The sequence below is a fragment of the Salpingoeca rosetta genome (genome assembly GCF_000188695.1).
Source record: "Salpingoeca rosetta unplaced genomic scaffold supercont1.9, whole genome shotgun sequence".
Taxonomy (NCBI): Eukaryota; class Choanoflagellata; order Craspedida; family Salpingoecidae; genus Salpingoeca; species Salpingoeca rosetta.
The window spans coordinates 1755510-1768317 of record NW_004754925.1 but is presented as its reverse complement, the minus strand read 5'-3'; the positions used below and the strand labels follow the sequence as shown (position 1 = coordinate 1768317).

Sequence of the window (12808 nt, the reverse complement as noted above, 5' to 3'; positions counted from 1 at the left end):
CCTTTCGTATGTACGTCTGCATCACTCGACACGTACGGACGCCATCCCAAATCCCTCACTAGCTTCCTCACCGAAGTCTGAGCGTCCGCTAAAATACCGCTGGCTAAGGTAAATATCCCCCGCATGCTGCTGACTCTACTCGTCTAGCTATCGCATCACCTGTATGCACTTACTTCTAATCCTGGTCAATGTACCCTCTCATCGATTGCTTCCTCCTCGCATCTTGACCTACACCCCTTCAACTTCCACGAGCTCTAAGTGGGATCATGATGCTCCATGTTTCCGCGATACGGCGGTGTCAGTGGCTGCAGTCGCGAGCCGTTTTACTTTGGGGGTCTGACACTACCAACATCTGCTCGTCATCAAGTACACGATGTAAGCACGACCGATTTCTCGCGTTTCACTTGCCCCGGACCCTGTTTTTTTTCCTAGTACACACAAAAAAAAAAAAAAAAAAAATCAAAAAAAAAAGTAGAGAGGTGAGTGTATCTAACCATTTGTCTGAGAGCCAGTGTGTGTGTGTGTGTGTGGTCGTGTGTGTGTGTGTGTGTGTGTGTGTGTGTGTGTGCGTCTGTATGTCTACCTGCCTGTGCGTCTATGTGCAGCAAACGCCTCTGTTCATGTGCTTTGGCTGTCAATGCACTTTTCAAACACCACAGACCCGGCAGAAACAAAGCCCATCCACCCCAAGAGCACCGAGTATGGATTGATTCGTCTTCGCTTGGAGGAAGCACGGCTCAAACACCTGTCCACCATCTCCATCGTGCCAGACCAGGTGTGTGTGTGTGTTGTGTTGTGTTGTGTTGTGTTGTGTTGTGTTGTTGGCGGTTTCTTGTTCTGCCTTGTCCGTGCATACAAGTCATCGCCGTGCCCTCCTCAAGCACATGCATGCCCAACGGACCCATGCACACACTCTTTCTTCTCTCACCAAAACTCACCCGCCTCTCCACCGCCTCATGCACGCGTCACAGATGGCACGAGGGTCCAAGAGCGAGTTTGCCATCTGCGCGGCACCCGACAGCAAGGCAACGTCGCCAGCATGGCCCAACTGCACACTCACCCCGGAGAACTGGCAGCCAGCGGGCGTATGCAACTCGACCCGCTGCCTTCAGACCAACCCGCACTTTCGCACGCGGTGTGGCCCGCGCCTGTGCCCGGGACCCCGCTGTCCACCTGTTCCCCAGCAGAACTTTGTCGGCTGCTTCCACAACCATATCCTAGGCAAATGCGACTTGCCCATCGTCATCACAGGTCTGTGTGTGTGTGTGTGTCTGTGTGTCTGTCTGTGTGTCTGTCTGTGTGTCTGTCTGTGTGTCTGTGTGTCTGTGTGTCTGTGTGTGTGTCTGTCTGTCTGTCTGTGTGTCTCCATGCTCCATGATGACACGTCCTCCTGCTACTCTCTTCATTTTCCTCACAACTACTACACACACGATGTTCTGCCTTGCTTTCTTTGGTGATCACAGGCACGTGCAGCAATGTAAGCAAACCCTTGTTTGGGAACATGGACGTGGACGTGTGCAACGCCCTTTGTCAAGGGTACGTTCTCGAGGCTTTCTGTTAATTGTGTGTCTGCATGTGTAGGTGTGTGCGCGCGTGGGTGTTGCAATCGTCTTCAAGGCCGCTTGTTGTGAGTGTGCTGCCGTTGTTGTGATGGTGACGCCGTTGTTGTGATGGTGACGCCTTTTGCTCGCTCACAGCGTCAATACTAACACGTCTGCTTCCGCTGTTCTCTGTTTTGCTTGCCTGCAGGCATAATTTCTTCGGCGTGGGCGATGGCGGTGTAGGGTGCTACTGCGGGTCAACCTACGGCAGCCAGGGCGCTGCGCCGGCATCGAATTGCAGCTGGCCCTGTGTCGGTAACCCCTTGCAGACGTGTGGTGGTAAAGACCTCAACAGCATCTACCGCGTCGCGCCCGTCGACCAACCCAGCACCCCATGGCAGCATCTTGAAAGCGTGTAATCCACTCCAAGTCCAATGGCTGGAACTCTGCTGCTTTTGCTGTGTGATGGGTGGGGTGTGAGTTATGCGTTCGCAGCTGAGCGGAAGAGTTGGTTTGAGGGTGACGCGTGTATGCTTGCTGGCAAGCTGGGCGCAGCTGGACCCCTGGACTCTTGGATGTGGGTGCGTGATGGATGCAGTGACGAATGATGAATGTGTAATGTAACCGTGTGTGTGTCTGTAAGTCTGTATGCGCTGCAAATCGTGGTGGTGGATGGATTGATTGTATTGATTGGACTATTGGACCTTGAAAACACAATGAAATGTAAACAGAGAGTAAACAGAGACCACGATGTGGTGGAATGTCATCTTTATCCTTCTTCGTACTGTGTCAGTGCATACTCGCATGTAGGCATGTGCTCATGTGCGACGGCCGGCGGGAAGAGGGAAGGCTGCGCTGCTGGCTGGCTGGTGGAAGCACGGGCAGAAGGGAAGGCAACTCACGACAGACAGCACGAAGTGCAGCAGCTGCTGCTTTGAAGAACATTGGCGAAAGATGTTGCGCATTTTCGACACGGTGAAATTTGCCGCTCCACCACCACTGTCCGCAGCACGCTCCAAGCAGCCAACCAAGCAACCAACCACAACACCCCGCAGCCCTTCCTTCCCTTCCTACTTTCTTGCTTGCCTTGCTCGGCCGAGCCATGCAAGGAACAATGATGGTGGCTGTGGCAACACTGCAAGTGTTGGTGGTTGCCACCATGATCGCCAACGCACATGCACGCTCAACCACTGCAAACGCTTTCGCCCACAACAATCAGGTGTGGTGTTCTGTTGTCCTTGTTGTCCTGTTGTTTTGTTTGTCGTGTGCATTGGGAGAATGAATACACTCCGTCTCCTCTCCTCGTGCCGCCCACACACACACACACACACACACACACACACACACACACACACACACACACACACACACACACATACACACACACACACACATATCAACGCGTGCACTTCCACGCTTTCCCTGTCACTTTCACTCACATGCTTGCATGCACGCATCTTTACCCACCCCACCTCTCTCCTATGTTCGCTAGCTCTGCTCGGATGTACACGGCACACTGGACAGCATGGCGCGTGTGCTTGAAGCGCACGACGTCCCGTTCTTCCCCAAGCACCATGTCGACAAGATACACAACGGCAGTCACAATGACACTACGACCGGACACAAAACGACACGGGAAAACACGCTACTCTCTTCGCTTGTCGACCTGTCTCCAATTCATCGCATGATGACTGCGTTTGGGTGTGACGATCGAAATGAGGACAGCAGCAAAGACAAACAACATCTTGAAGGAGATCACAGGACACCACCGGCTCCACTGTTGACAACCACCACCGCGCACGTGGAAGAGAAGGTGAATGACATCCGCCGCAACAACGCAACGACCAAGCTACCGTTCCAACAACAGTCACAACCCCAACACAGCCGAGTGCGACGAAATCAAGACCCTGTTGTACATGCAGGGCAGTGCACGCTGGCGAGCGTGGTCGATGGCTCGTGTCCTGGTCCGACAATCAACGGCAGCCTTGTAATCTCAGTCGAGGACACCGAGTCGCCCGATGAAGAAACAGATGCAAGCACATTGCGCAGCATCTCTCCGCGGGTGACCAGGCTTGTATTGAATGGGCACATTGAAGCAGAAGCGCTGGAGTGGGTTGTGACCAACGGCAATTGGACGATGTGCCGCTCTTTCTCGGCCATGGGCGTGCAGTTTCCCACGCTTCAGTTGAGCGTGCTCAACCCAATGACAAGCGTCGATACCATCAATATCTGCGACAGCAAAGTGCTTCGAGCACTCGGCACCGACGGCTTTGCCCTCTCACACGAGCTCGTCCACATGGACTTGCACAACAATTCCCTCACATCTGTCCCAGACGTATCTGGCATGACCTCGCTGTCAACCCTCAGCTTGCACAACAACCGCATCCGTGGCATCGCAAAGGACGATTTCAAGGGCTTGCCAGTCCTGCAGCAGCTGCTTCTTGGCGAGAACCTCATTTCTGAGATTGAATCACGGGCATTCGATGACCTCACTCAGCTGCAGGTGCTGACCCTGTTTGCCAACGAAATCAGCACCATCCATTTCGACCTGTTCCATCGTCTCATGAGCCTCACAAAGCTTCAGCTGCATCAGAACCCCATCACAGAGCTTGACGCTCACGTTTTTGCTGGGCTGCCCAAGCTGGATCATCTGAGTCTCGAGGACATGCTCCTCACCAGCTTGCCAGCAACGCTATTCCGAAAGAACACGCGCCTCACTGTGTTGAACTTGGCGGGAAACTTCATCACGTCCCTGCCCAAGACCATCTTCTCTGGTCTGTCATATCTGCAGGGGCTGCAAATCTTCAACAACCGCCTGTCTTCGCTGCCACCAGGCGTACTCGAGGACTTGGCGGCGCTGAAGGTCCTTGACTTGTCGAGGAACGAGCTGACGTCCATGCCTGACGACCTACTTCAGTTCAACCGCTTTCTCGACGAGTTCTTCTGTGCAAACAGCCATCTCACCCAGCTTCCACCCAATTTGTTCGCCAACACCCCAGACCTGCGACTGGTGTCTTTCGCCAACAACGATCTTCACTCCATCGACAATGTGCTTGCAGGAGCGTCCCTGCCTTCCTTGGTTGCCCTTAACCTCAACAACAATCACCTGACGGAGTTGCATCTGTCCAAAGAATTGCCTGCCTTTCGCAGGTTTGGCTTGAGCAGCAACCCCATGCAGGAGCTGCCAGACGTCACCCTCGCGCCTGCCCTGAAAACCATGCGGCTGCAGAACCACGAAATCAAGCACATGGACTTGGCGCCACTTCTTCGTTTGTCCAACCTCGACATCCTTGAGCTCGATGCGTCTCCCCAAGCAGAGTCCAAGGCAGTGTTGACGGACGCCAACATCGGTAGCGTCGCGCCGTTATCAGTGCTCAGTTTGGAGAATGTCGACGTCACTTCCGTGATCCCATTACTTGAACGCCTCCCGTCGCTGAGTCTCGATGCCCTGCATGTGGGCTGGCCGGGCGCCAGCAACGCCACGCTCCCAATCAGCAAGGTGTGCATGCTGCTCGCAAAAAGCGTGCGAGAGCTTCGCATCGCCAACACGAACTACGAAGCCATTGAGTTGTGTGCTGACAGAACATTCCACTCCATCCTTCTGAACGACAACGAGCACCTGCGGTCTGTCACCGTCCACAATCCGCTGCGTGAGCTGAATATGTCCGGGTGCACCCACCTCACTTCTATCGACGCTCCTCCGATTGACATCCTCGACATCAGCAACACCAATTTCCTGCCCGTTGCTGCGCTGTGTACACGCTGGGGCAGACGCATTCTCTTCGCCCGCAACTTGGCCGGAACCATTGACACACGACAAGCGGCGGCAACTGCACGCAACTGCCTTCAGCGAGCGGATGTGATAGATCTTTCTGGCAACACGTGGTTGGGTCAACTGGAGGAGATCAATCGCGTGACAGAGAGATCAGTTGTCTTGTCAGAAGAACAAGATTGGACGGCTGACCTGGTCCCTCTTCCAAGCCGGTCCACCCCTCCCATCCTCCAACTCACTGATGCGCCGATTGAATGTGCGCTTCAGCTGTCAAACCGGGATCTGCGTCGACAGAGTGATCTCTTCACATTTACGCCGCAGATTGTGTTCTCCTTCCACTGCACGTGCGCGCGGGGTTTCAAGATGACATCAGATGGACGGTGTGTGTTAGATGAGCCCAACATCGCTGGCGTTGCCGCTGGCTCCGTGATTGGCGGGCTGTTCTTCGGCCTGTTCGTGGCGTGGCTGTCACGCCACTACCGTGGCCTGACGAAACGCATCGGCCTGCAGGAGCAGTTGCTGGTGGAGATGGACGAGGAGGTGATGGCGCTGAAGAAGGCGTGGGAGATTGAGTATGGTGAGCTGAGACTTGTTGAGCGTGTTGCTGCGGGTGCTTTTGGCGTGGTGTTCAAGGCGGAGTGGGACACAGTCATGGTGGCAGTGAAAGTACTGCAGCAAGGGGTGATGATGTTTGACGAGAACACGGTGCAGGAATTTGAGAAGGAGGTGGAGTTCCTGCAACGGACACGCCACCCGAATGTGGTGCGGTTCTTTGGGGCGGGCACAGACCCCAACGGCAGCCCGTTCCTTGTGCTGGAGTTTGTTGCTCTGGGATCGCTCAAGGACCTGCTGGGGAAGGACATGGAGAATGTGTTGAGGGAGGCGGAACAAGGGGAGCGAAGTAGTGAAGATGGTGCAAGGCAGGATGTAACAACATCTGACATCGTGGGTGAAGAATTGACGTTGGTGAGCACTGAAAGCGATAGAAGGCCTGAGACGATGACTGTGTGGGACTTGAAACTGCGGCTACTGCGCGATGTCGCCAGTGGCATGGCCTTTACCCACAGCCTCGACCAGATGCACCGGTGGGTTGATTGTATGTGTGTGTGTGTGTGTCTGTAATGTGTTTGTTTGTTTGTTTGTTTGTTTGTTTGTTTGTTTGTTTGTTTGTGTGCCTGCAAGCATCAAGTCCCTGCTTCACCCAACCCCACGAGCTCCTGCTTCGACTCACCCCACCATGACCACAACCGTTCACTGCCAACAGAGACTTGAAGAGCGTCAACGTGCTTGTTTCATCATCGCTTCGTGCCAAGATTACGGATTTCGGGTCCATCCGCCGGTGCTTCACCCGTGACAGGCACCAACGACAGCGCACCCGCCTATCGTCCAGTCGTGATGATGATGGTGATGGCCCCGAATACAACCAGCAAGCTGGACTGCAAACGATGGCGGGCACGGCGCTGGCAGCTGGCGTGGGCACACCGCTGTACATGGCACCAGAGGCACTGACGGGTGACAAGTGTAGCTTCGAAGCAGACATCTTCAGCTTTGGCGTGCTCATGTGGGAGGTGGCGACCCAGCGCACCCCCGACTTGATTGAGCAGGAGAAGGGCAGTGACTTCAGAGGGCCACTGCTGACAGCCATTGCGAAGCTCTTGACGGAGGGGAAGCGCCTCAAGTTTGACGACAGCGAAAAAGCTGGTGAGAAGCTTATTGTGTGAGTGCGTCAGTGCGTGAGTGTGTGTGAGCTTGTGAGTGTGTGAGTGTGTTTGTATGTAGGTATCTGCATGTGTGTGTGTCTGGGTCGCTTGCGGATTCTTCTCCTCACCCACTCGCCTACCACGCATCTCTCGCCCACCACACATCACCCCCCCCCCTTCTCTCAGCCATCCCCGAGTGGTTCCAGTCGCTGACGTACAAGTGCATGGCGCAGAACCCGCATGAGCGCCCGTCGTTTGGAGAATTGAAAGACCACCACTTTGCTTGATTGTGCAGCTGTGTGTGTGTGTGTGTGTGTGTGTGTGTGTGTGTAGGTTTGTGTAGGTGTGTCTGTAGAGCTTTGTGCCCGTGTAGCTTTGTGTACGTGTGTCTGTGAGGGTGAGGTCCCTAGGTCCTGAGGTCTGTGCCTCGACGCCTCTAGGCCTCGAGTCTTCAAAAAAACACACACACAGAAACGTATGCAGGACTTGAACCAGCGCCTTCACATTTTCCCTGTAACGGTCGAGATGGAAGACGTTTCTGTGGTGGATGTGCGCTTCTCGTCCGCGTCCTCCTCGTCCTCCACAGGCAGTGGCAGTGGAAAGGGCAGTGGGCGCGAGGGGAAGGGAGGAAGGAAGAGTGCGCGGCGAGGTGGCAGTGGACGCCGTACTGGGCCCGCAGAGTTGCTGCAGTCACTGGAGCGTGACCTGCAACGGCTGCGGATGTACAACGATATTGAGGATGAGGATGAGGATGAGGATGGAGATGTGGCAGTGATTGGCAACGAGGTTGCCCTTGACAGTGACAGCCCACAGAAGAGACTCGGCGACTCTCAGTCTGCGCGACGTGCGCTTGGGTCTCGAGCAGTGCGCACAAGGCCAACATCTACAGTGATGAAGGGCGGTGCCTCCTACGACAGAACAGCAGCTGCGCCCTCCCGCAGGCGAACAGCACAACATCGCACGCCACTCCACAGCGACAGCGACAGCGACAACGAGGGCGGGGATGACCAGGGTCAGGCGCAGGCAGAGAGTCAGCGGCCTTGGTATCGACGCCACGTTGCACGCAGGCTTTCAGAGGCACCCCATCAGCACCCGTGGTACGAGGCTATTCTCAGGTGAGCACAACGCGCGTACGCGTGAATATGTGAGTGAAGCATATGTGTGGGTGTGAATGTGTGAAGGGGTGTGTGTGTGTGCGCATGTGTGCGTATAAATGTGTGAAGGTGTGACTGTGTGTGTGTGTGTGTGTGTGTGTGTGTGTGTGTGTGTGTGAATGTGTGTGTGTATGTGTGTATGCAAGGTGCAGGGTCCTTTCAAGGTGTACCTGTGCGCACTTGTGATGCTTCGACAATCTCGTGTCTGCGACTGCAACCGACGTTCTCACATGTGCAAGCTCATGCCTGCAGCGAGCTGTCCATGGACGACACCGTGTCCAGCTCTGGCCGACAATCACCCGGCGGCACCCCGCTTCCAGACCGCGATTCTCTTGCGTATGTGTGTGTGCATCACACCTGCGCATGCCAGCGCTATTGCTCTCCTCTGTTCTTTGTTGTTGCTCGACAACGACATATGATCCGAGCGTACGCTGCTGTTGAGTCGAGTCATAGCACGATTGTTAATGTCACCCATTCCACTCCACCCCACTCCACTGCTTGCTTTGACGCTTGGTTCTGGTCAGGTATCTGTACCGCAACCTGTACACGGACCGCCTTAACTACCGCAACCGCAAGCTGTCGTCGCTGGAGCCATATCACAAGCGCGACGCCAAGAAGACCTCGACAAGCAAGGCAGCATCGGCATCGAGGACAAAGGGGAAAAGCAAGCCACGCAGCGGCAAGGGCCAGACACGCACACGGAAGCGAACCACGGTGGATGGCTCCATCGTCGTGGAGGGCGAGACGGGCACGCACACTATCAGCGCAGGTACATTAGCTGTGTGCGTGCGTGCGTGTGTGTGTGTGTGTGTGTGTGTGTGTGTGTGTGTGTGTGTGTGTGTGTGTGTGTGTGTGTGTGTGTGTGTGTGTGTGCTGACCGTCAAACACGCTGGTCTTCAGTTGGCAAACAGCACCACCCGTCCTCCAAACTCACGACTGCACCGAAACCAACTCATGGTGCAGGGAAAGGTGCGGGTGGCGGTGGCCGTGCAGCGTCATCGTCGGCCATGACACACGCGGAGTGGATCAAGCACAAGGAGCGGCAGCAGAAGAACGAGGCAGCAAAGCAACGCAAGAAGGAGGTGATTTTGTGTGTCTCTGTGAGTGTGTGTGTGTGTGTGCTTGTTTGTGTGTGCTTGTTTGTGTGTTTGAGCGTGTGTGTGTGTTTGAGCGTGTGTGTGTGTGTGTGTGTGTGTGTTGAGGCAATTGACCACGTGCTGACGCTACCACCAACATCACCATCATCATCTCACCGCGTCCACCAGGAGGAGCAGCTGGCGAAGGAGTTGGAGGAGAAGCGGCGGCAACAGGCGCTCAGGGACCGCGGGCACCAGGAGTATGAGCGATGGCTCAACAGGGACAAGCGCGCACGCAGGGCAAGGTGTAGTGCATTTTTGGGCTGTGGTGTACTTGTGCATGTGTTGTGTTGTGTGTGTGTTGAGTGTTGTGATTGTGTGTGTGTGTGTGTGATTGTGTGTGTGTGTGCTGAGTGTTGTGGCGTGTGTGTGTGTGTTGTGTACTTGTGAGTATGCCTGAGTTGCTTTGTGGCCTGACTGCGCGCACTACTGGCATCAACCGTTTGGGCAGGAAACGCCGGGAAGCAGCAAAGAAGAAGAAAGAGGAGCAACGACGCAAGGCGCGGCTCGAGGAACTCATGGTGAGCCGACATGCACATGTACACATGTGTGCGAGGAAGGTGTTGGTTGGTTGTGATTTGTTCACATCACACTCCTCAGCACTCGCTCAAGTTTTACGACAATGTGTGTGTGTGTGTGCTTACGTGCGTGTGTGGGAGCAGCACGAAACGGAAGAGAACTACAAGGAATGGCTCTACGACTATCATCTCAGGCGCCGCAAGGCAGACGCAGAAGGTCGGCTCATTGACGTGTGTGTGTGCGTGTGTGCGTGTGCGTGTGTGTGTTTGACTTGTTTGCACGATGTTCAATGGAAGAAACCACACAGTTCATGCGCAAACCGCCTCTGCCCACCAATCCACAACGCTACCACGACGACCACCACCTTCACACGACGCCCACGCGTCAGAGCGGGAGAAGCGGCGGCGGCAGGCTGAGCTGCGGCGGGAGGCGAAACAGCGCGGCCAGGCCGCATACGACAAGTGGATCAGAGAGGTGCGCTTCCATGCAGGCTCGTCGGCTGTGATATTGCGGGTGGGCGAGTGAGTGCGTGAGCGACAGCTGTTGCTGCACTTCCCTGCGTTTCCACCACTGCACATCTTGCACGGCATCACCTCCCCCCCCTCTTTACTTCCCCTCATCCCGTCCCACCCCGTCTTCCCCCACATCTCAAATCACCACCCCGGCCCACGTGTAGATTGAGCTGCGGCCGCGGGCACTGCGCTTCGAGCAGCCCGTGGAGTGGCGAGGCGTGCTCGACGATGGCGATGACAGGAACCGCCCAGACGTCTTCTCCTATCGAACACCAGAGGTACGTTGAACAGTGGCGTGCAACGGGGATGATGCTGGTGCTGGTGGAACGATGGGTGCTTGATTTTGTCACTTGCAGCTGCGCTATTGCATTTGTTCCCTCCTACTATGACCACCACCACCACCACCACCACCACCACTGCCACCATCCCGTGATGTGTGCAGGAGGCGACGGTAGGCGGGTGCGGGCCATCCCCACCGCTCCTCTTCCGCGACGCGCAGCTGGCGGAGATGTTTGCAGCAAAGCGGCGATGACACGAGAGGGACCCACGACATCACGCCCCTTTTCCACACACGCACATAATATGCACACATATGCATGCGCATGCCGGTCTGTGAGGTGGGGGTTGCCTGATGACTACTTTATATGTACAGACGAAGAATTGGAACGAACCAAACACCAGCTGTGACATGAATGAATGGGTGAATGGACGCGAACGAACGCACAATGCGAGGCATGATACACAGTCCCCAAGCAATGTGCGCGTGTGTGTGTGTGAATGGTATAGCCCGAGCTAGAGGGCGTTTTCATTGCGCAGCTTGATGGACTTTGCGCCGTCGTTCTGCACGTCAAGCGGGTGAAGGTACTTGACGGTGTTCTCGTTGATGGAGAGCGTGCTTGCGTCCATCTTGTCCGTGTACAGGCACCCGTTGAGGTGATCGACCTCGTGTTGCACAATGCGCGCTGTCCAGCCGCTCAGCGCCACAGAGACGTCCGTGCCCGTCACAGCACACAGGCCCGTGAGGTGGATGTCGACGGGCCGCGTCACGTGCGCGCTGTATCCTGGTATGCTCAGGCAGCTCTCGCGGTGCGTGCTCATCTTCTTGCCATACTTGAGCCGTGGGTTGGCAATCGCTGTGTGTGTGTGTGTGTGTGTGTGTGTGTGTGTGTGTGTGTGTGTGTGTGTGTGTGTGTGTGTGGTGGGACACAGTGACATCGAATATGGCTGCTAGCACGAATGAAGCATTCATTGCACTACGGAGACAGCGATATACAGAGACACACTGACACAGAGACAGACAGAGAGCCAGACAAAACACACAGACACAGACACAGGCACAGACACAGACACAGACACAGACACAGACACAGACACACACACACACACACACACACACAGACGCACACAGACGCACACATACACACATACACACACACTCTCTCTCCCTCTCTCTCTCTGTTTACCTGTGAGCGGGACGGGCCGCATGTCCAGCATCTTGATGTCGCGGAAGTTGGTCTCCAGTTCAATCATGTCTGGTGTCACCTCCATCACAAACAGCTGCGCAGTGTAGGTGGTAGAGAGGTGGTGAGCGAGGAGACCGGGAGGCTTGCTCAAGCAGATAGACAGACACACAGGCAGACGCACAGATACAGACGGATACGCACACACACATAGAGACAGACAGACAGACACACACACACACACACAGAGGCGCATGCACTGACCTGCAAGGACTCGCCAATCTGAGGTGCGCAGAGCCCAAAGCCTTTGTCCTCCCGTAACCGGGCTGACAGTGAGTCCACAAGGTTCCGGATGGAGCCATCCTGTGTGCAAGAGCGTTGCCAGTGGCAGTGGCAGTGCGATCGAGGTGAGGGTCGTCGAAGCGCAGTGAGTGGAGCGGGGAGGGGGGCAAGTGGATGCAGGGGGACGGACGGGGAGACCATGGATGCAGAGAGAAGAATGGAGTGGAACGAACAGAAACACACACAGACACAGACACACAGACACACAGACACACACAGACACAGACACACACAGACACAGACACACAGACACAGACACAGACACACAGACACAGACTCACACACAGACTCACACGCAGACACACAGACACAGACACACACACACACACACACACACACACACACACACACACACACACACACACACACACACACACACACACACACACACTCACACGCTTCCCACCGTGATATCTGAGCGCTGGATGGGTGCTGCCTTCTCCCTCAAGACGGGGTGCCCTGCTTCGATGATCTTCGGCAGTGCCCGCCCCCTTCGTATCGCCCGCAGCAGTCGCATGTCGTGTATTTGCTTTCTTGCTTGCTTGCTTGGGAAGTGCACACGTGTCGTCGTCGTCGTTGTTGTCGTTGCGTTGTTGTTGTGCGTGAACTCCACACCCTTCTCTTCCTTCCTTCCTTGTTGGTTTGTTTGTTTCTTTCTTTCGCGTCAATGCC

The 12808-nt window shown here is 55.4% G+C and overlaps 5 protein-coding genes across 5 annotated transcripts in view; 3 read left to right on the top strand and 2 right to left on the bottom strand.

Annotated features, from left to right (window-relative positions):
- Positions 1-2292, top strand: part of PTSG_04280 (uncharacterized protein) — a 6112-nt gene extending 3820 nt beyond the window's left edge. The window contains exons 9-12 of the mRNA XM_004995121.1: positions 660-775; positions 972-1251; positions 1464-1536; positions 1750-2292. Of these exons, the coding sequence (XP_004995178.1) occupies positions 660-775; positions 972-1251; positions 1464-1536; positions 1750-1960 (680 nt within the window). The 3' untranslated portion in view covers positions 1961-2292. The remainder of the gene's footprint in view (positions 1-659; positions 776-971; positions 1252-1463; positions 1537-1749) is intronic.
- Positions 2293-2516: 224 nt separating this feature from the next.
- PTSG_04279 (TKL protein kinase) lies at positions 2517-7474 on the top strand. Its single transcript, XM_004995120.1, has 4 exons — positions 2517-2760; positions 3034-6398; positions 6578-7014; positions 7200-7474. The coding sequence occupies exons 1-4, from the start codon at positions 2644-2646 to the stop codon at positions 7298-7300; spliced, it is 4020 nt and encodes a 1339-aa protein (XP_004995177.1). The 5' UTR covers positions 2517-2643; the 3' UTR covers positions 7301-7474.
- Positions 7475-7531: 57 nt separating this feature from the next.
- On the top strand, positions 7532-11040 carry PTSG_04278 (uncharacterized protein). Its single transcript, XM_004995119.1, has 10 exons — positions 7532-8128; positions 8420-8503; positions 8692-8936; positions 9131-9249; positions 9433-9548; positions 9755-9824; positions 9966-10038; positions 10211-10296; positions 10499-10612; positions 10777-11040. Exons 1-10 carry the CDS (start codon positions 7539-7541, stop codon positions 10864-10866), a joined length of 1587 nt encoding a protein of 528 aa, XP_004995176.1. The 5' UTR covers positions 7532-7538; the 3' UTR covers positions 10867-11040.
- Positions 10959-12791, bottom strand: PTSG_12149 (uncharacterized protein). Its single transcript, XM_004995118.1, has 4 exons — positions 12543-12791; positions 12059-12157; positions 11798-11891; positions 10959-11467 (listed from the first exon to the last, which is right to left on the bottom strand). Exons 1-4 carry the CDS (start codon positions 12651-12653, stop codon positions 11127-11129), a joined length of 645 nt encoding a protein of 214 aa, XP_004995175.1. The 5' UTR covers positions 12654-12791; the 3' UTR covers positions 10959-11126.
- Positions 12774-12808, bottom strand: part of PTSG_12148 (uncharacterized protein) — a 2671-nt gene continuing 2636 nt past the window's right edge. Inside the window, exon 9 of the mRNA XM_004995117.1 lies at positions 12774-12808. This exon is cut by the window's right edge and continues 127 nt beyond it. The gene's annotated coding sequence lies outside the window, so the exon portion shown is untranslated.